Here is a 22,548-nt window from a genome sequence, read left to right on the forward strand (position 1 = left end):
TTTTACGTGTCCTCAGAGATGTGAAACATGGCAAACTTGATTTCCCATGAGGCAAATTTTCCCACGCCACTTAGGCAGCTTAAATGAATGAAACATAAAAACCTTAAGCAAAATCTTGACTTCTCTGAATCAAGGATAATTTTCCAATTTTCTCCAACAGAGACAGAATTCATCCCTGATTCATGCTTGGACCTTCACCTAACAATCTAATCTCCAGCCATCTTCCGGTTGAAGCTGCTTCTCAAACCAGGCCACAGTAATACACACAGCAGTTCTGAAATACTCTCACAAAAATCCTCAATCTGCAGCTGGCCACCTCCAGCAAGGATGGCCATGGAACAGTCACTTTTCCTCTCAGCTAATATTATGGTGGGCATAAGGAAAAGACATTGGTCAGACTGTATTTAATGTCAATCCCTTTGCATATCTACACAGTCCAAAAGTCTCAGCATGTGACCTGAGAGAATCTAACATCTCCAGCACAGTGCAATCCAAGTATTTTTGACCTCGGAGATAAAAAGTAGGTATATCCATTTGATCAGAAAACTGTTCTTCCTGAGCATACATTGAAGCAATGGCAGCCAGCCAGAGACAAGTGCATGGAATAAGCAGAGAGTAACGCTGATGTGCACATCTGTCCATGAAAATTTGCCTAGCTGCTCTCAGAACAGGTACATGTACAACCTGTCCTTTGACAATTAAGTACTTGAGCATCCAGAATCAGTGCTCAATTCTCGTTTAGGAATTCCACCACTGATAAAAATGAGAGCATGTTTATTTCAGTAGGATTTTAGTCTGTACACACATTGAAAGATAACATGCGAAACAGATGATTGTAACCACAGAAGATAATCTTTTTTTGCTTTTAGAAATGCTTTCTCTGTCCCTACATTAATGCAACAGTCAGACAAATGACTTATTCAATATTACTGACTGATCCTGACCTTACAACTCACAAAAAATTATTTACATGGAAAAATAATTCATGCTGAAAATCTGAATGCCAAAGCTCTGCAAACAATTCACCTCTAAAGCACTACAAAACTTAAGTAAAAAGACACAATTTGAAGTACTTACTGCAAGTATCATTACTGGCACTAATATGAGCATTACATCCCATAAGTATTGCAGTTCCTGTCTTAAGTTCCTAAATTTTTACTATACTGCTCAGGGAAAGAAAACACTGATCTAGAGAGACTGAGCCAAAAATCTATTCTTGTGTCTGTTCTTTGAGGCAGGATTAATCACCATATCTTCATGCTTTCAACAAGAAATGTACTTGCAATATACTTGCACAAGGACTGCCTAAAATATGCAAATCCAAATATTTGCTAGGCCAAGAAATTTCAGATGGAAATTTTAGTACACATTTAAATCAGTATTTCTGAAGTTCAAATGTTGATAGTGTAAAATTTAAAAAAAAAAAGGACAAAATACTTACAACTATAAGATTTAATAAGAAGAAATTTAATACTGATTTTCAGATTTAAACCTGTAGTTTTCCATACGAATTGCAATTTTTGAAATGTTGCTGTCATGGTGCCATTGAAACCTAAATGCTGGCAAAGCTAGTCTTCCCCAGAATATTCAGTAACTAGCTATTTACGTTTTTAAAACATAAACCCAATTAAATGTCTGTCAAAAGGCTAATTACATAATACATATGAATAGTCTGATTATATTCTTTTTCTAAGATATGCAATTAGCACCTGATTATTTAATTTCATATTTCATAGTTGTTATGTCATTAGGAAAAAGGTACATTTTTCAGCAGAACCCAACACAATGTTCAGTGAATAAGACAGACATTTGTGAGTCACATTCACTGTTTCCAGGGGGAGAAGTGCCTAGATATACTGCAAAACAAATGGACATGCTGTTAAACTGCAATTGGATATTAAAATCTGCAATCTTTTCAGAACTTACTATTTCACTTGGTATTTTTGAATGTAGTGATTATATACTTAAAGACAAACTGATCTGAACTTAAGAGTGAGCATGAAATTTATCTGAGAAAGCTAATTGCATTATGAAGGATTGATTCTATACTGAAAAACTGTTTTCTTAGAACATTATGAAACATTGGGATTTTATTTTTAATAAAAGCAGATTCATTTGCTAACTGCAGCATTTTTCAGTATTCTAAATTTAATTCAATTTAAAATGATGGGAAGATTGTGGGAGTGTCACTGCCATGTTCCAATTTCTATTGATAACATCCTAGGAGCAGATCTTTGAAATAATATTTTCACTGATATTTCACAGGAGCAACTCTACACATATAGGATGGTGGGGAAAAAAAGTAATTAAATACAGTTCTTAAATTATGTTCCATGTAGTCACATGTGGAACATCACAGTAATTCTGACAAACGTAATGCTTGAGTCTGCTCATGTGGCTGATCTTAAAGATGTCATTTCCCCAGAAAGCTGTCCATTTTTGAAATGCCACCTTACCATCATCAATAAAATGACTCAGAAAAAGCGTATTTTTGTGGGTAGACTTACCCTGCAAAAACTCTTTGAGTCAGTACCACGGAGAAAGGGAAACAGGGAGCTCCCACTCTTCCATTAGGTGTTCCTCTAAGGACACCAGATACAATGGTTTCTCTTTGGTCAAGGATGCGATCAAGGGACTGAAGACCACAGAATATTAAATGTGAGATTCAAAATAGGAGGTTTTTTGCCTAAGTCCAACACTGTCATTGCCAGCCTGACCCACTGGTACTCTTATCCCTGGAGACACCAAAACTCTAAATGCCACTCTGGAAACATCTTCCCTAAGGTATATCCTTGCACACACTCAGACTTCCCCAGACTGAGTGGAGAGCCACCGACCTCATACATGCTACACTGCACAACAGTTAACATCCTTCTGTGAGAGACAACCTCATACAGACACAGCCAGGCCCCTTTCAAATGCAGCTACATCGGCTTTTTGAGGGAGGCACTGCCGAAGGAAGCAATAACAGGGAGTTGCTGTGTAACATGTTGGTATTTCCATGAAATCATCAATATGGCCAATATGTAGCAGAGAACATAGAGATCATACAGCCAGAGAAAAAAAGAAAAAAATTATGAAGTAATCAATGGTAGGCGTTCAGAAAGCCCAAGTTCCTGCACAGATGGAGATATTGCTCTTTAGAACTGAAGCAGGGAACTTTTCAGATGTAGCATGTTGATCTTAATATTTCTTTTGGGCTAGTTCATGTGGATCTGTGTGACAAAGACAGGAACCTCCATGTCCCACTACAAGAAGCTAACAAAATCAGTCAGTTCCAATCTCAGGAAAGGGATATCATATGTGCAACAGAAACTCATTTTCATGATAACTATGACTTGGGGGCTCACACAACTCAATACAAGAGTTTAAGTACAGTAGTAACCAAAGTTTGAGATACACTAAAGAAATAGAAATGCAACTGACTCATTAGACCGGTATTACGAAACAGTTCTCACAATTTCTCACTTTCTTCTACATGGTCATTTTAGGTGGTTTCCACAGTAGATATCATCAAGCATGTATCCAATCTGTGACACTCCAGAATATTTTTGTTCAGCTGAAGATGTGGCTAAGCAACTACATGAGGATTGTAATGCAAATGTAGAACCCTTGATAAGTACTAAATCAACAGTCCTGTTTGCATCTGCATATTTGAAAGTTTAAAAGACTTATCTAAAGTCACACATCCATATTTACACAACTTGACTATAGATCACCGAAAACTAGCAAACTCCTTCCACCGTCACCTGTTTCTGGACACTGTTGTGAGAAGACAGTAATATTTCTCTTTTTAAAATAAATTATGAGATTCTACTCTCTTGTCTCTTTGCATCCCTGCTCAAATCAATGACTTTACACATTAGAATTTTATTTCAGTACTTTCAGAAGAATGTGACAACATAAAGCACAGAGTAATCATCCCTCACCTTCTAGATCTTCCTTTTCAAAATGTGTCTTGAGAATGGAGCGAGTTCCACCTCTATCCACAACAGCCTCTTCATCATTTCTCTACAAAAGAGAAAAAAGGACAGCTAAGCTACTTTCATTTGGAAACTATTGTCAAGATTTTACAGTATTGTAAAACAAAGATGTTTTTAATATTTAATTATTGATTTTTCCAACTCAAGAACAAAAAGGAGTTTAAGAATTTAATTTTCCTTATTAAAATCTATTTCTTACGCATCAGTTTTTACTGAGGTGCGATTACAGCTAACTTTGATGTGCAAAACTTCTCCTGGTAAACCCTGCAAGATGGTGAGTAAACACTGGTTACCAGAAACCAAGAAAAACGTGAGTCAATAGGACAATAAAAGAGATGACAGAAGAAATGTCTGACCAAGGCACCTTTATTCTCATTCACCTGAAGTAAGGGGTTGCACATGTATTTTTGTCTTTACACCAGGATCCTGAGCTACTAGCAGAATTCCCAAATTATTGTTACGAAGACTCCTTATACTTTGGCAAAGCTAGACAATAATACTCAGTGACAATATGGTAAGAAATAAAACTAACACCATGAAAACAACTGGCTTCACTTACTTGTGAATTGCAAAGACTTTGCCTTTCTTTACAAACACCAAGCTGAATTTAGTATAAAGGCAGGCAGCACACATTAAGAGCAGAAAACGGAAAAGCTGTTCTTCCTCAGGAACATATTCATGTTTAATTTTTAGTCAAACATGCATTTTAACTGTACTCTCTACTGCACTGTAAATGTAGTACGTTATCAACTAGTGTATTGTACTCAGGCTAGGTAAGCTACAGAAATCAGTGATTTTGTCATTTCTGACAGAAAGAGAAAGAAAAAGAGAAAGAGAAAGAGAAAGAACACATTTCCCTGAACAGAAAATCTGGGAGTTCAGCAACAAGGCACTAGATGCCATGCTAAAATGAGTATTCGGTTCACTATGAGTTTGACATCACTTGTGAAAAAATCCAGCAGTCAAATACAGTCCATATTTCACAACATGATTTAGAGCAGTTTCCGTTAAACTATTATGAAAAATGATGCATTATACAAAAGTATCAATTAATATATCATGGATTTATATTCACTTGTCACTAGTAGAGGGGTTTTAGTAAGTGATATTAGAACTAGAACTCTTTGATTTCAATATATAAAATTGGTATCTAAATGCAAGTCTGAAGCAAGGGGATTTAAATACCAGTGTTACATGATAAATATGAATCTATATATAGAATGCAATGGAATATAATAAGGAATTAAACTCTGAGCACTTCTCCTTAAAGATCAGATGTCCCAGGCAAAAAGATTCACTTATATAGCTGGATGTGGTGCATTCTGGATGTGAAGTTTTGTTTCAGGGTCCTCTCTTTTTTAAAAATAGCTGTCATGCTGTAGCTATCTTACATACAAAAATCCTATGAATGTGTCAGCACCAAGCATCTGGGCTGTTAAAGAAAGAAAGACCAAGTGTTAAAATGTCTTTATTAGACCTTTCCCACAGATTTTTGCTTCTCTGCCTCCTCTTCCTGTAATGTCACAGCAAGTCTCAGCCTTGCCTCATTCTCAGAAGTGGGTTTATTCCACTAATATTACAGGGACAAACAGCTTAACTGTGTTGTTAGCAATTCACTTGTCAAACTCTGAGCAAAGTCCAATTAAACAGGCCTTGCACTGAACATGCTGACTTCCCAGGGAGCAGCATGAAAGCCACCTTGTATTTACCAGTACAAGAGTTATACTGCATTTACTCTAGAAGTAATTTCTGTGATTCCTGTACTGCCCCCTTGGAGGGGAGAGGTGACACAAAGGTTCTCTTGTAGTTTAGTGCTCAAACTTATTGGGTGGTGAGGACTATCACAATACCAGTAAAAACAGATCCCACTCCACTTTCCCCTGGATGAATAGAGACTGGAAACCTAATTTTAATTAGTAATGCTCTGCTTTTTATTAGAATTTCAGGAAAACTATGAACTTATTATTTTTAAGTGCTGCAATAAATGAGCATTTGAAACTGAAAGTATAGGCAAAACTAACCATAATACAGTCATGGAAGATAGAATTCATGCCACCCAAACTCCACACTAGCATCCTCAAAGCCATGAATCTACTGCAGTTTGGCCCACCAGTTTCGGCAGGTTCAGAATAAAGTTCAGAATAAGAATAATGAAAAATAAATGTTCTTCATTGCCATGCCACATTTATGTCAGAATTCTACCGCTTCTTCCTTTTACCCCATTTTAAGATGATTAAGGCAAAAAATTTTACACAGGGCGCAAGGACTGGAGTACTGAAACCATACAGACATACTGCAGCAGTCTGCAAACAAATGTGTGGACACACTGACCAGGTACAAGTCCTTGGAACTGTCCATTATTGCAATGAGTTGCTTGCTGAGTCCAGGGAACACTGTGGTCTACTGCTTAAAGCATGGGAGAGGGATCCAGGAAGTCCCTGAGTGCTACTCCTGGATCTGCCACTGACTTGCTGTGTGGCCCTGGAAAAGTCACTTAATCTCTGTGCCTCAGCTTCCCCATCCATAAAATAGGGATAATAATACTTACTCATCTACCTTCCTCATTGGGCTGCTCTGTGCCATAATGAATATTCACACAGCATTTCAGAACTGTAAGGCACTACAGAAGTGCCAAGTCATTCAATTTAAGAAATTTTACGTGTGTGAAGAGATAATGATAGGAAGTAACAAATTGATAAAAAAAATTAAGGCATAAACTTTTTTTTACATCAAACCAATGTATATTAATACCGTGCAATAGTTTTACATTGCACATCTTTGACAAAGTTTACCTCAGAATAAATATACTGGGGTTTTTTTCTGCCAGCCTAATTTAAGAGCAATGCTGCAGGAGCCAGTGGAATTATATTTCAGTGACGCTATAATCAGAGTGCAATAAACTTGTCGCAATCTAACATTTCACTCTCCTTTTCATTATATTTGTTAATATCTTACGGTTTCACACAGTCATCACACAACAGTTGATCTAAAATTTATTTCCCTAAAGTAATAAAATACTGGCAAACGCACAGTAGAAGAAACAATGTATCTGAGATAAAATAGCAAGAAAAAGCCAAAGCTTTTTACTTGGAAACCACAAGCTCCTTAGAGACCAGGGCCCAGCAACTCGACTCAGTCCATGATTTTTTCATCTCTTACAATTTCCAAATGAATGCTGGAATGACCTTCACCATGCAGCAGCAGCAGCTGCACATATTTCACAGGAAAAAAACTATTTCATTAATGTCTTATAAATACAGTTGTTAATATTTTTGTCTCTTCACACTAGAAGTTCAAACACAGTGGCAAGTACAGAAAAGCAAACAGTAGAGTCACCTCCTGCATGCTTTACATTGCACCTGCATGTTGTAAGACTGAAATGTGTATTTGAAGTTGAACAAAATAAAAGGATATAAACCACCTTCAAAGACATTACTTTTTAGTAAGTAGTCACAATGGAGGAAGGTCACCACGAGTCCTGGAGTATGGATTTTCAATCCTTAGATAAACAACCTGCTTATCAGAGTATAAAGTGAGACTACAGTTGTTGCCAGGAATTTTAAAGTGTATTGGTTAGAAGAAATAAAAAGGCCCATGACTTAGAAACCAAAACCAAATGCCTTAAGTGCCCTTTCCACCTATGTATTGACAAAGCTCTCCCCCCAGGACACTCCAAAGCTATAAAAAACGGCCTCCTGGAAAGCTTCCCAAAGTGACCCTCTTTAGCTATGATACAGCTCAAACTACAATTCATAACATGTTGCAAAGATGTTGATCCTTAACCTGACACCTCCCAGAACTGCGCACTGTCCTTCCACATCTTAGATCAAATTAATTAATGAAAAAATACACTTTTAGAAAAGCTGAGAAGCATCATTTTATGAAAGATGTCTTTGTGTCTTTTTAGGAACAGCTCTTATACACTGTCTATGCTTTCATCACATTGTAGATGACTGGGTGGAAAGGAAAAGGAAATTAACTGCTTTCAAAAGTGGATCTGTACAAAGGCACATGACACCCCTCTTTAAATATGTATGTGCTAATGTAGACACATACTCTTGTAGAACTTCAGTACCTTTCTAGATGATGGAATTAGGACATATTCCTCATCTTCTGGATGACAACAAGGTAGATTAAAGTCCAGGTGACAATATTTGAAGTTATCTATACAGGTATTATATGTATTTACTACCAGAGGAAAACCAATACATTCTCTTAAAAGACACTGTTACATACATCCTAAAAACTACCTGGATACCAGGCAAACATTTACTGAAAACCATCTGTGTTGATCACTACAGTAAATTAAGTATTAGTATAACAATAAAAATACATTAGGAAACAGGAAATTGTTAGGACAACAGGGAAGTATTAAATGGTTGCAATGAGTATGTCTCACTGTCTTTGCCTTGGTAGGTTCACTGCTCCACTAGTACAATATCTGTACCTAATATATTTTGAGTAGAAAAGTCAAAATGGATAACATGGAAATTTTTTTTTTACATGGAAAACTATTTTTTTTTTCCCCTTTATCCTTCTTTTTATCTGATTTTCTTCATATCTGGCTACTTTTATTTTCTGTACTGATATCTACTCAGTGTTTTCAATAAACTGGATGATTGTTTTCCTCTGAAATACAGTGCAAAAACCAGCTACAAAGAGTATTAATATTCCACTTTTTTTTTTCCCACAGTTTTTAAGCATCTAGGTCAAATCCTTTCCCTTTTTAATTACATTCTTAATATACTCACAGCATAGATATCAACATAACCATAAAGAATCTTTTTTTCAGCATCTTTCTTTCTGTAAAATACATAACAGAGCAGAACCCATTTTGATTTTTTACACACTAGAAATTATGCATATGACACACCTGCTGACTCATAAGGAAAATAATCATGGTATTAATTGCTTCTCCATATAAGCCACTTATTGATGATTAGACAACCTACATAACACTGAAATGCCATCTGGAACTCAGGAACACCTGTCAGCATAAAGTATGAAATACTGACTTCCTATAAACAATAGAAAGCTGTAATGTTGTGCTGGTTTTGGCTGGGGTAGAGTTAACTTTCTTCACAGCAGCTGGTAGGGGGCTGTATTTGGATTTGTGCTGAGCACAGGGTTGATAATAGAGAGATGTTTTTGTTATTGCTGGGCAGGGCTTACACAGAGCCAAGGTCCCTTCTGCTCCTTGTACGGCCACGCTGGCGAGGGGGCTGGGGGTGCCTGGGAGGCTGGGAGGAGACACAGCTGGGACAGGTGACCCCAACTGACCAAAGGGACATTCCAGACCATATGACAGCATACTCAGCTTATGGAGGGAAGAAAGAGGGAAGTGGGGAGGACATCTGGAGTGCTGCTGTTTGTCTTCCCAAGTCACCGTGACCTGTGATGGTGCCCTGCGCTCCTGGAGATGACTGAACACCTGCCTGCCCATGGGAAGCAGGGAATTAATTCCTTGTTTTGCTTTTGTGGGTGGTTTTTGCTTTCTCTATTAAACTGTCTGTATCTCAACCCATGAGTTCTCTCACTTTTACCCTTCTGATTTTGTCCCCCATCCCACTGGTGGGAGTGAGCGAGCAGCTGCATGGGGCTTGGCTGCTGGCTGGGGTTAAACCATGACAAACATATAATTATCTCATTTATTTTATATTATCAATAATTACATATGCTTAAAAGATGGAACTCTAACATGTTCATTTTGGTCTATACATATTATCATAAAGTTAGCGGTATGAAACTTGTGTATTCACCTTTCCAATGGCCTGTAATGAAATACTGAATATTTTTGCAGACACCACACACACGATTACCTTCTCAGTTCCAACATTACTGTTTTGTGTTGTATTCATTTTACAGATCCATTACACAATATTTGTATTTTTAAGATCGTTTTGGTTGCGTTCAGCTTAACATTTCATAAAGATGGCTTACTAAAGATATGAAAAACTAAGTCATTTGAACTCGAGAGCTACCAAGTGCATATTGGAAATATCTTTCAAAGACAATTAACCTAAATGGCTAAAAAGCTAAAATTATATGTAGATGCATGCCTCCCTTTTGTAGGAGGAGAATCACTGGTGACTGCCATGTTCAGTCTTGTCCTCTAAACTGCCCTTGAGCAGACAGGCTCACACAAAACTGATTTAAAGCACAATGTGTATTCCCACAATTTAGATGCTACAATTCTTCTCTCTTTCTGAAGACAAGCGCAGTATTTTTTAAAAAAACCACCTTTTTTTAATATTATCACGTTTAATTGCTTATATTACATATAACCATATTTAGCAATCTTCTGAGGTGGAAACTACAGTGAATTTTATCTTTCTGATGAAATATAATTGCTTTTCCATTCCACTAGCTACATTATATCATCCTTTTCCCCTCTCTACCTATCAAAGAAGGCCCATCAAAACACACTTATAATGCAATAAGGTCTGTTCTGTAAGGTCTGAAGGATCATTTTTTTAAGTGTCCCTTTAACAGTACTGCTTTTATGGCAGCTTTCTGGAGTAATCACTGCTAGTTAACATAAAGCACAGCTTTCCTTTTGGTCAGCTCTGCTCCACATAGTTCAAGCTACGCAACAAAGTAAAAAGCAATTAGTTTTCATCCCAGATTTGCATCTTCCCCAGGGCTGCATGTCATATGCATAAAAGCATCCTTCTCTGTCTTCTTTTTTCCTCTTTTCTATTTTTATAGCAGAAGCCAAGATAATGTTTAGCATGACTCAATAATGAAATGCCATGTTCTGCAATGCTGCTAAAAATTGCACTAATCAGCACTGGCTTCAAAGAACTCATTTGCTACTGGCCTGAGACTGAACATATATTTAATGTAATAATGCAATTTCTGTAACATATAAACATAGAGAATCATTTCAGACATTAACTGTAAGCACATAGTATTGTTATAAATAAAAGAACCCAAGCAGAAAAATAAAACAAAGCAGTTTTACAGAGAATTAAATGTCACTAATACTTGTAATTCCTGTGTTTATCTGCACTGAAGCATCCTGTGCTTGTTATATGTCATTATGCACAATACAGCAGCTATAAACTGATGCATAAATGAATGCTCACAAAAATATTTCCTTCATATTTATAAGGAATCTTCTTTCTTAGAAAAGCCATTTTAGGTAGAAACAACGCATTCCTTCCACTTGCAAGGCAAAAAAGACACACGCTTTTTCTATTCTCCATATACCTATCCAACTGAAGACAACATTTCTATTTTAAAAGATTAAACAAAAAAATCAAGGCAAAATAGTAGCTTAACTTGTTGCAATGACCAGGTGCCTCACTTTGTCTGCCTAACAGGGTGGGGGCACAGAGGCTGCGGACAATTGTGATAGAACATGGACCAAATAACTTTCCCACTTAAAACACTTGATAAACCTGTTAGAGCACTGGATATAATAATCAAATAATGAACTGCTAAATTCTTTCTGGATTCTGGTACCTGTTTTAAAGCACCTACAATTAATTGCAGCTGAGCTTACCATATTTTGTATGTCTTGGAGTAAAATTATCAGGATTGCCTAAGTGATGCAAATACCTTACAAAATATGAACAAGGCACTTAGGTTATTGTGTTTCTTCAAACATTTTCAGTCATGTTCAGAGTCTCAAATCTTCTCCCTTTCCTTCTATCCTATCACTTCTGCAAGATTTGCAAGATAATCTTTATTCAATTGCTAGTTTCAGCCAGACCTCTGCATAAACAAAGAACAGTACTTCTCGCTGCTATGTAGATGTAGAAGTAGGGTCACTTCTGTATGACTGAGATTTTATCCCTTTTACTTCGTATTTTTTTACTACACTGCGAAATACTTAGAAGTTATAGAGGGAAGAACAGCATAGATGGTTATTTTCTCCTCTTGGTTATTATTCCAATGTCTTATGTCATCCTAGTGCAGTCCCATTAGCTGAAATCCTCTTTTCTCACTTCATAGCAACGGCTATGTCAGCTACTAGAGAGAAGTCCACCAGCAAGAAGATGGAGGTGAAGACTTTATCCAAAGCCCAAATGAGATTGAATTTTAGCTTGTCTGGGCTCTCTCTTGGCCCAGTGCCAGGTGAGGACAGATCCAGGATAACAGCACTACTTAGGTGTAGTTAGAAGCTGAACATGCAGACTTTAGCCCACTATGCAACAGGTTATTAGCTGCTGGGCGGCAAATGGAAAAAGTAATTGCTAGTTTCTTAATCAGCAGTAAGATGGATTTGGTTTTAAGTTGGATACACTTCCCATCTCAAGGGGTCTCCTTTCAGCCTCAGAAATTATGACATGTTTTCATATTTCTTTACCTCAAAATAGGGTCAGGGAGAGGAATCATAGAAGGCAGCCTTCTTGAAGCAGCTACTCATGTGAAAATAGCAAGCGCAAAGAAGAAAAAGGGTCATGACCAACTTATCATAACCCATTTTAACAACAACTACAATACAGGAGAGAAGACTTTTTCTCTTCCTTTACAGCCAGCCACAAAAATGATGTAGTTTGGCAATTGCATCTTTTGTATGCAAACATATGCCAACCACATTTCAAAACCACGGGTTTTTTGACATCATAAGCCAGCATGATCAATAATAAACTAAATCACTCTCTCTGAAACACCAATATAATGTTCAGCATTCTTCTGCTTCTCAAACTTTCAATTGTATTTGACAAGCACTTTCTACAAACACAATGCAAGGATTAATGAAAGCAGCAGGAAGGTTTCTCATGCTGACCTTCCACAGAATTTTGCCAACACTAGTGACATTGTTGCCGTTCTAGCAGTGGACATATCCTGGCTGAACCAAATCTAACTGAAGTGTTAAAAAATAATATGGCCCCTTTTCATTTTTTTCCAGGAAAAAATTAACATCCAGTACCATACAATTTTCTGTTGCAAGCCCAAAGATTAAATTGGATTCCTTGTGATCCTTCAGAGTTGCCTTCTAATATGACCTATTGTCCTCCAGAAGAGAAAAGAAGATTGTGTTTGGTTTGCTTGGCTTTTTTTAAACCAAAACCGGTAAATAACTTCCTTGAATAAAACTGACAGGTCTTCCTGAGGAAAACCTATAAATTCAAATGTAGGGTTTAGTCTAAAGAGTTTCCATATAATCTATATTTTCAGGGAGTAACTTCAGCAGAAAGTCCAGAACTGATGACCAGTATTTCTGGTCTCCAAATATTTAGGTTGATCTATGTGATTTTGTTGTCATGAGTGAATTTTTTATCAAAGCAACTGTAATTGATGTGACTGAAAAACACAGATCTGTATCACCCAGAAATGTTCTGCTGCACAGAAATGAACAGCTGCTACCATGGAAATGAAGAGACCTTTTGCACTTTCTATACAGTCAGAGCATAAGAAAGGAAAAACTTTTCATCTCATAATTAGACATTCTGATTATCTTTGCTCTCCCTCTTCATCTGTCTCAAGTCATCAGTAAGCCATAGTGACCAGGAAGGGTAATGCTAGAGAAAACAGTTAGGAGCCACCCTGTTCACAAGAAGATAAAACAATAATTAAATTCTCCAAGCCACTTAAAATACTATCTGCTATTTGAAAGCTCAGGTGGTCTAGTTAATTCACACAGGCATTAAGAAAAGCAGGAAACAGTACAGAAGCAGTGGGGACAGGGAAGGGAAAAGTAGAAAAGAAATAAGTGAGATAATGAAATCGATGATGTATTTTGAGAAATGACATGACAAATAAACAGAGTTCAAATGTCAAGTCACATGTGCATCATTTCTGCCCAGGCAATGAAACACTGCACTGTAAGGAAAATTTTCATATTGAAGACTCATTCAAAATATATTGGAAAAATGATCACAACAGTGGATTAGATAAGGAGGGATTTGTATAGCTTACAACTTTAGACAGCACAAGATACATAGTCAGGAATCTGAAGTGTGCTGCCAAAGACTCAAAGGTAAATATGAACTCAATAGTAGTTCAACAGGTCTTCCTACCTATCAGAGATGTAAGAATTAAGCTTGTACACATTGCTCATCTGTCGTAATCTGGAAGCTTTAAAATCATCACTTCCACATGATGGACAACAACATCTGGTTGTCCTAGACTAGTCAAGACACTTGAAAATAAAAACAAGCTAAAAGTTAAAAACAAGTGATATGACTTTAACAGTGTGCTTCATATTGAAATTACAGAATGCAACTTTTGGAAAGGCAAATGAACAAGTATTACTGTAGATTAGAAAGTAAGTGTGAATGTGGCATTACATCTTTCTTCAGTGCTTCTACATGAAAATATTCTATTTCTAGAAAATACCGCTATTATTTTCATTGTCAGTTTTCTCATAATACCACTAAATTGATAGACCCCTATGCAAATGTAGAGAACAGAAAGGAAGGGCACAATGATGTCCCTCAGACAGAGCTTTGAAGGGTATTTATCTAAAACACTCCAGTGTCCAGTACTTTAGGAAAATGGCAGAAATTACTAGAGTTTTACTGGCACATCACAGGTAATGAAATTTTTGAGTCACATATCATTACTTCTATCTCACTATACTGCTCTAAAGTGAAAACAGTTACAAGAACAATGACAAAATATAATATCCAACAGATGCCCTTCATACCCTTCCTGGTCAAGATAACACCATCACCTTTTATTAAAGAATAGATTCTTTTGTGGTGAACAAAAAAGAAAATTCTTATAATTTAAACATCAAGCCACAAGCTATTTGGATCAATCTTGGATTTATTACAAGTTGTACCAGGCTTGTCACATAATCATTAAGGTTGTAAAAGACCTCCAAGATCATCAAGCCCAACTTTTGACCTAATACCACCACACCCACTAAACTATACACAAAATTTTTTGAACACTCACACGTTTTTTGAACACTTCCAAGAACAGTGACTTCACTACTTCCCTGGGGCATCTGTTTCAGTGTTAAACACTCTTCCAGACTTATTGCAACAGGCTCCTCCTCTTCAGGCACAATCTTAATGTAGGTATTAAAAAAATAGTAATAATCCGCTGACCTGTATTTACTCTCACAAGCATTCTTCCTCAGATCTGCAAATTCTGCCTACTTTTTCTTTGACTAGCATTGTTATTAATTACATATGTGTATGCATATGTGCAGAAAGAAAAATAATGTCTATGGGCTCCATTGACATACATGCTGCAAATATATGCATGATTTGCTAGTCAAATAAATGACTTAATTTATAAATATTTCAATATTCACATCACTTAAAGGACGTGTAACAGCTTACAGGAATACAAACAGTAAATAGCCATGGGTTAAGGGTACTTAGCAACCAGAGTATAATAAGATGAACACAACTAGCACATCTACCAAGTCATTAACAGGTTATAATTCACTTTATAGAGTACGGAAAGAGTTTTGATGAGGAGCTTCAAAGATTGGGCACTATAAAAGAAAGTTAATGACTGTAAGATGAATAGCAATTGAGAAATCAAAACTGATACTATACTGCCAGTAGAGCAAACATAAGATTCAACCTTGTGGTAAAATCTCTCTCTTGGAAGGGAAAGGAGAAGGCAACTTGCAAAGCTTATAAAAGAAAGATGAGAAGTTTGTATTTGAGAAGATGAGTAAATACACCTTAAATAGCAAGTGATGTAGGCAGAGTGATAAGCAAAGATGATATTAACACCAGTAATCAAGTGATGGAAAGCTCTAAGTATTAACGTCAGACAGACAGATGAGATCATAACAGTCACAGTGTTGAGGTGAGCCAGACTTTGATCTGATTTATGGCTACATGAACAAACAGGAACTGTCAGCTCTCAGAGCCACATGGAGACAAAAGAACACATCAGGAAAGAAAAGGAAAGAAAATTCAAGAATTATTTCTGACATGATAATATTCAGGTGACCACTGAAGACCAAGCAAATTTTCTGAGCTAAGTGGAGTTTAACCGGACCGAGGGGAAAACCACTAAAAAATAAAGCAATGGTGCCTTCATAAAGGTCATGCTCAAGGCTAAATTATCTGAAGTAAGGTGTGGAGGAGGATGAAAAGCTGAGGATGGATTCCTGAGAGATCTAAACACACACCTACATACAGAAAGAGAATGGGGAGAGGAAGACCCAACCAATAAAAAACTGAGTCTGTAAAGAGAAACAATCAACAAGGACAAAATGACAAACGTCTAAGAACAACAAAATTTAGTGAAGACTATAACATAGCATCACAGAGAGATAACAGATGGAGTGGAGGAGAATAAAGGATTAGACTGGAATTTCTCCAGGAAGAAGTCAAGTGGAACATTAGTGACATAAATTTCAGTGCAAAAGACAGAAACCAGAAGTGAGCAGTTCTAGAAAGGCATTAGAAGACAAGAAATCAAGACAAGTGTACAAAGGATACTAATGGGGGGAGTGGGGAGTGGGAGAAGGTGAAGGAGGTCAAGGGTTAGGACATTAATCTGGTGAATAAAGACTTCTGAAGTAGAGGGTTGGCTTGTGCTGGGGTTTTTTTAATAAGAAGAGCCTCAGACATATTCAAGAAGAGAAACAAAAAAAAAAAAAAAAAAGTCAGAAGGCAGATAGGAACCGGAAAAAGTTAATTGGAACGGGTTCAAAGACTACAAACCAAAATCTTAAAAGTCTGTTTCAGTAAACAAGGAGAAAGCTTGAATTTTGACCTTAGTTTCTTAGTTTTAAGAAATTCATATGGAGAGATGGCAGAATAGATAAACTGAATGGAGGGCTGTATGACTAATAAAAAATACAGAACAGGCAAAACTGCAAGCAAAAATACTCAAAAGAAGTGACAGAAATCCCAGAGATTAAGAAATACAGAAAGTCAGCAGAATCAAAAGATTTTCACCAGAGATAGTCAGAAGTATCTCCAAGGCATTGCAGATGGCATTAGGAACTGAGAAAATGGATACTGGGAGTCAGCCAGGACCATGATTTGTCAGAAGGGTTTGGAACTGTATGAGAAGAACAAAAAATAGTGCCTAAAGGGAACTGATAAGCTGATAGAGGAAAGTACAGAGGAATAAAGGAAATCAAGATCATCAAGATCAACAAAACAGAAGTTTTACAAAGTCCCATTCAGAGAGAGAGAGAATAAATCTTTTTAAAGTTCCAATAGTTACCACAGAAAAGGAACTTGGATAACGGAGTGCATAGAGAAGACCAAGTCAAGCGTGTAGCTGATTTGGCACATGGTATACAGTTCAAATGAGAAACAGCACCAGGGCAGCTACAGAGTTGGATGGTTATCCATCCAATATGGAGACTGAAGGGTGAGAAATTATGAATGGAAGAAAGTTGCAAGTCAAAATCAGAGAGATGGGAATAGGTAAAGTTGTATGCATGCACACCGTAAAAACATTAGAAAGACAGGCAGAAGGAAATTCTATTGTTAAATAAACAAACAAATAAATTGGAGCAGGAAGAACTCAGAACAGCACAGAAGTACCAAATTCTTTGACCCAAATTCAGAGCAGGTAATGTTGCAGGTAATAGTCTCCACAGAAAGGACCAGAGATGAGGCAGAGTTAATGAACAAGGGAAAAAATCTCTGTGGGGTAGAGGGAAAAGCAGGAGGTAGAAAGACAACATCTAGGTTCTTTAAGTCCAGCAACATTCCAGAAACGTCAAGAAAATAAAAAGATCAAATAATGGAGGAGATAAGGAGTTTTGCACTCGAAGAAAAAAAGGAAGTTACAGGAATTTCACATGCTGAACCATAGGCAGATGTAATTTAAGGGAAGAAGGAACGGACATTACACCAAAGGGTAATCCAGACATATGTTGATATAAGAGCATGAAAAGCATCAGAAAACACAGAGATGAACTGGCACTGATAAAGTAATCAAAAATCACAAGAGAAAGGAAACAGCACCATACCAATTGTTGCTCTTTCATATATCCTGAAACTTCTGTTATCTGAAGCTGTTACACATATACACTCTGACATACATTACTTGTTTTAACAAACAACATGGTGATTTCAAATGCTAGTTGATAAGGATGATTTGCTCTGACATAGTTATACTAAGAAAGATTTAATCCATGTAAGTCCATATAAGCAGTACTGGTCAAGGCATTTTATACTTGCATGCTCTGTAACAACACTAAAAGTTCATGCCAACATACACTAATAAATCTTTTGTAATGTGGAACTGGACTAATCTGAGTCCTATTCTCACAGGAATTTTAATCACATTTATGGATCATTTGCAAGAGTTGCATAGTGATTGCTTAATTCTTCTCAAGATATAGTACACAAGGGAGTAAATAACATCACTGGTCAAGTGTTTCTATGCATCCTTGGACATACAGATGCCTGGGTTCTTGCAGAGGAATGTTAAAGGTTTTTTTAACAAGATTGTTTTGTTATTTTAAGCTTATTTATTCTTTTCAAGCCAAACATCACACATAGTATGCGTGATATGTAACTTTACCAATAATTATGTTCAAGTAGATTTCTGAAGGCAAAGGACTGTAAACAGAATAAGGCCAGCTAATGTATTTTAAGCCAGATGTATCACAGGAAGTTGCACAGGGCTTTTGGTCCCCAGATAAGGGTGCAATCGGATCTGCTACATATGGGGACCACAGATTTTAGCTAACACATTAAATAGGAGTTGATACATTTAAGAAGAAAAAAAAGGGAAAAAAAAAAGAAAAAGTGAATTGAAATCCACTCCTTTGCTGTGAATCTGATATGCTATTATAGTCACAAATATATACACTTAAAAAACAAAGAGGCACCGAGACTTAGAAATGAACCAAGAGTGATGTGGAATCATTTTATTTTCTTTGAAACATTAATGCACTAGGATAATTTCATCTGCTGATATAAATATGGCAGAATAAAAAACTCTAGGAAGTAGCTGTCTAACCCATCAGGATTACAAATCCATTTACAAGTGGTAAAACTCTCAGAAGATGGAAATATAACACACAAAGACATTACTCTTCAAAAGGTATATGAAATCCCACATTAGCTTGCACCTTGCACAACTCCTATGTAATCAATGGGAGCTAGATGAGATTCCACATAAAAATTATCTTGAAATATAGCACTGTCATGGACTGCAACAGAACACTTTAAACAGTGCATATCACAAGAGCTTTCCTCTGCTTAGAAACAGAATGAGCAGTGCATAGAAAAATTCAGTGAGAGACGCAAAGCAACAACAGGAACTCAGAACAGAACTGGAATCTCCCTTGAATCTTTGTCTATCCTTCAAACAAAGAAGGGCCAAAGCTTTTATAAGATCACTGAAGACTGAAACTGCGTCTCCCTGTACATTCTACATTTAAGCTGAAGGATTTTTTTGTATAGGGAAAGAAGAAGAGAGAACCAGAAAAAGCAAAGTCCCCATTTCTCCCTTTAGCTGTGGATTTGACTTGCACAGGGCACTCCAGAAGCCTTATCACCCAACCTCATAAGCACTGGAACAGCAAGTTTAACTTAACTATCACTCTGTCTATGCCCGTTTACTATTTTTCTGCTAAAAGAAGTACTGGGGGAAGGGGAAGTAGCAAGAGACTACTAATTAATTACTAATAATTAAAAGATAAGAAATACCTCCTTTTCAACAGGAAAGGATCAAGTCAATAAATCTTGTGCATAGTTCCATTAATAGGTACTACAATGATTTCCTTGAAAATTTTATCCATTATTGTTTTCATCCTTGTTCATTTTCCATCATCCTGAATCACTAAAATAATGCTTATGGCAAATTATGGCAAAATATTAGCAAAGATGTGATGGCATTTTTAATCTGTCCATGAGAAAAAACTGAAATTTTATGTAATATTATTACCTTGTATTTGTATGTGTCTTGTTTTGGACACTTTCTAAATGTTCCTACTTGCCCAGTTTTCTTCTTACTCTTATGCTGGTTTATATTTCTAGCCAGGCTAGAAGCAGTATCAAATTTGCATACCCTTCCAACACAATCTATTTTAGTGAACAAAAGGCTGTTTATAATCCCAAATTCTACAGGTGAAACACTGAATGGGGTGTGTAACATCTTTATTTCAATTCTCCTTTTATACCTTTGAACTGGAAATCTGCTGTTTTCTGAGAAGTGTGGTGTTGCTCCTTGGTGGTCTGCTAGATCAGTGTACATGCCTGTCCCAAATGGCAGACTGCAAACCAAGAGAGGAAGATATTTGATGATGAACATGCTGGGAAGGCAGGAACATCCATTATGGGAACAGCACCAGCTCCACGGCTTAGCCAATTTACTTTACAGGATCCCTGCTGCCCAGCTCTGTACAGAAGAAGCTGCCAAAAGTGTCCAAAGCAAAAGAGTTTGCTATGTTGAATCTTGTTTGCTATGACTTGAATAAACAGAGTAAGAGATTCCTCAGTTCACCTGGAAGAGAAAGGTACCATTCTTTCCATTTCTACATTAGAGAACTACAGGTGTGTATAGTGTAGCCAAGCAAAGACAGGAAAATGAAATGGAAATTAAACTAGAAATTGATAATGACATGTCTATGAACATGAAAGGAGGCCCATGAGGGAAATAAAGTCTAAGCAATTACCAGCAAAATCTGTTTATAGCTGATGATACAGACATTACTTAAAACGTATATTTAATCCTTGTCTCTGCAATTGCAAATGATACTAAAAAGGAAACAATTTAACAGTTCTTATCTGTTGAAGCAGGCAAGAAAAGGACTCAGTGCATGTCTCACTTCTGTGCTGAGGTTGCTATAGATGTTCAGGACACAAGGCAGTGCTAGTAACTACTTTTGACAGCACAAATTACATCTTTCACTGACATCCACGGCAAATATGAGTGTTTGCATTAAGAAGTTAAATGGCTCAGAAATTTCAGCACATCTGCACCCTACAAACTAGAAAATCACTCAGGAAAGAGGAGGAGGGAAGCAGAAGGCAGACTGGGCAATAACAAAACCCAGTGAGTCACTGCGAGACACTCACTAAGCAGCAATGAGAAATTCACTCATGACTACGTGCAGAAGGACTGGTGACAGTACACTGAGATCCAGCAGAGGATCCAGTCTGCCGAAGGCAACAAGGCAATCAAGCTCGCAGAAAAAGAGGTCTTCAGTTCCTTCTGGAAGAAAAGAAGAACGCCAACACAGTTTTTCATTTTTATATGTTTTACATTTCATATGTCAGGTAAACTTCCCTGGCAGTATCCAGCCACTGCCACGAAATCCTGTGCCCGGGTACTCTAAGATGTTGTATTTTTGACATGTATTAGCACAATTACCTTAACTGATAATCTAAAGATAACATCAAGTCACAGTTATCAGACACTGAGCTTCATCCTTAGTAGTACTCACAGAGCTAGGCCTACACTTGTCATGTGGAATCTAAGCAGCCTGCAATAATCTTCAACAGCATATAAAACACAACAAAAAATCACTGTATTACTATCACTGTTATGAAATTACCATTTTGTATTTCTTGTATGTATTAGATTTTTCTACTGATCATTCAGTGAACTCAATTACAAATGCTACATGGCAGGCAACACTGAGGTAACACCAACCAATCTCAATTTTCTTATATACTAACAGTTGTCCGATATTAAATTACAAGTTCTGATGTGCACAACTATTGTTTAAGACACACACACTTGTATGGAGTCTAAAATTCTATATTCACCAAAATGGACTAGAAAAGTTCGAAAACAATGGGAAGAAAAAAAGGGAAAGAGAAGGATTGTTATTTTTCAAGTTTAAAGTATTTCAGATAACCTTAGCAGGAAAACAGAAAATAAACACTTAAATATCCTTTACAAATTAACTAAAATGTGACATCAGCTGGTAATAACTGACCTGCATGGTTAACTCTCAGACAGAAACTCACCTAGAGCATAGTTCATCCCCTTACATCATAAGCCTGACACCAGCTCTCCACCACACCAATTCCCATCTCCAAAACAGAACTCCACACCTGAATGGTCTTGCTTAACTGGAGCTCCCCTAATTAATATAAGGACAAGGTATTTATCTCCTTTTCCACTTGCAGGATTCAGACGATAAACAAGACACTGCTTTTCTCAGAAAGTTCTAATCATGGGATTGAGACATAAAACTGATGTTGCTTTGGTTAGAATACTTTTAATTGTGTTAAATGTAGATACAAACCATATGGGTATGATTCCTTGCATGTATTTTAATGACTCTGCGTGCCTGCATAAAATCTTTAATAAAGAGAATTTAAACAAGTGAACTCATTATGGTATCAGGAGAGAAACGGATGGATCTCAAATCACGGAAGGCTCCTATACACATTTTTGTTTCATTTAAGCAGCCTGGGGGAACAGAGGGAAGCTATTATAAAAATGAGAAAAATTTTACTGTACCTCAACACTCCCTCATGTCACTTAATGCCTGTTTTACATCTTCATTCAATACACCAAGCTGAATATTTTTTATCAGTTGATGGTTGCTGCAACACTTGAGAACATTTGAGAACTCTGAGCTCACTCTGAATTTCAAGCAAAACCAGAAATTAACAAATCATTTTTGTCAAGTTGACTAAAAACACAACTCTTGAATCCCTGGAGTTCATGTTCCATTTAGTTCACCTTTTGGGGTTTTTTTTGATTA

The 22,548-nt window shown here is 36.8% G+C and overlaps 1 protein-coding gene across 11 annotated transcripts in view; it reads right to left on the bottom strand.

Moving 5' to 3' along the window:
• The window catches only part of SLC4A10 (solute carrier family 4 member 10), a 154,143-nt gene that overhangs the window by 91,755 nt on the left and 39,840 nt on the right, over positions 1-22,548 (bottom strand). For all 11 annotated transcript variants that reach the window (XR_004241149.1, XR_004241147.1, XR_004241148.1 and 8 more), the window contains exon 2: positions 3,930-4,011. Coding sequence is in view for 8 of the 11 variants with exons in the window: in XM_032114046.1 (XP_031969937.1) it covers positions 3,930-4,011 (82 nt within the window). In the remaining 3 variants the exon portion in view is untranslated. The remainder of the gene's footprint in view (positions 1-3,929; positions 4,012-22,548) is intronic.

The sequence above is a fragment of the Corvus moneduloides genome, chromosome 7, assembly GCF_009650955.1.
Source record: "Corvus moneduloides isolate bCorMon1 chromosome 7, bCorMon1.pri, whole genome shotgun sequence".
NCBI lineage: Eukaryota > Metazoa > Chordata > Aves > Passeriformes > Corvidae > Corvus > Corvus moneduloides.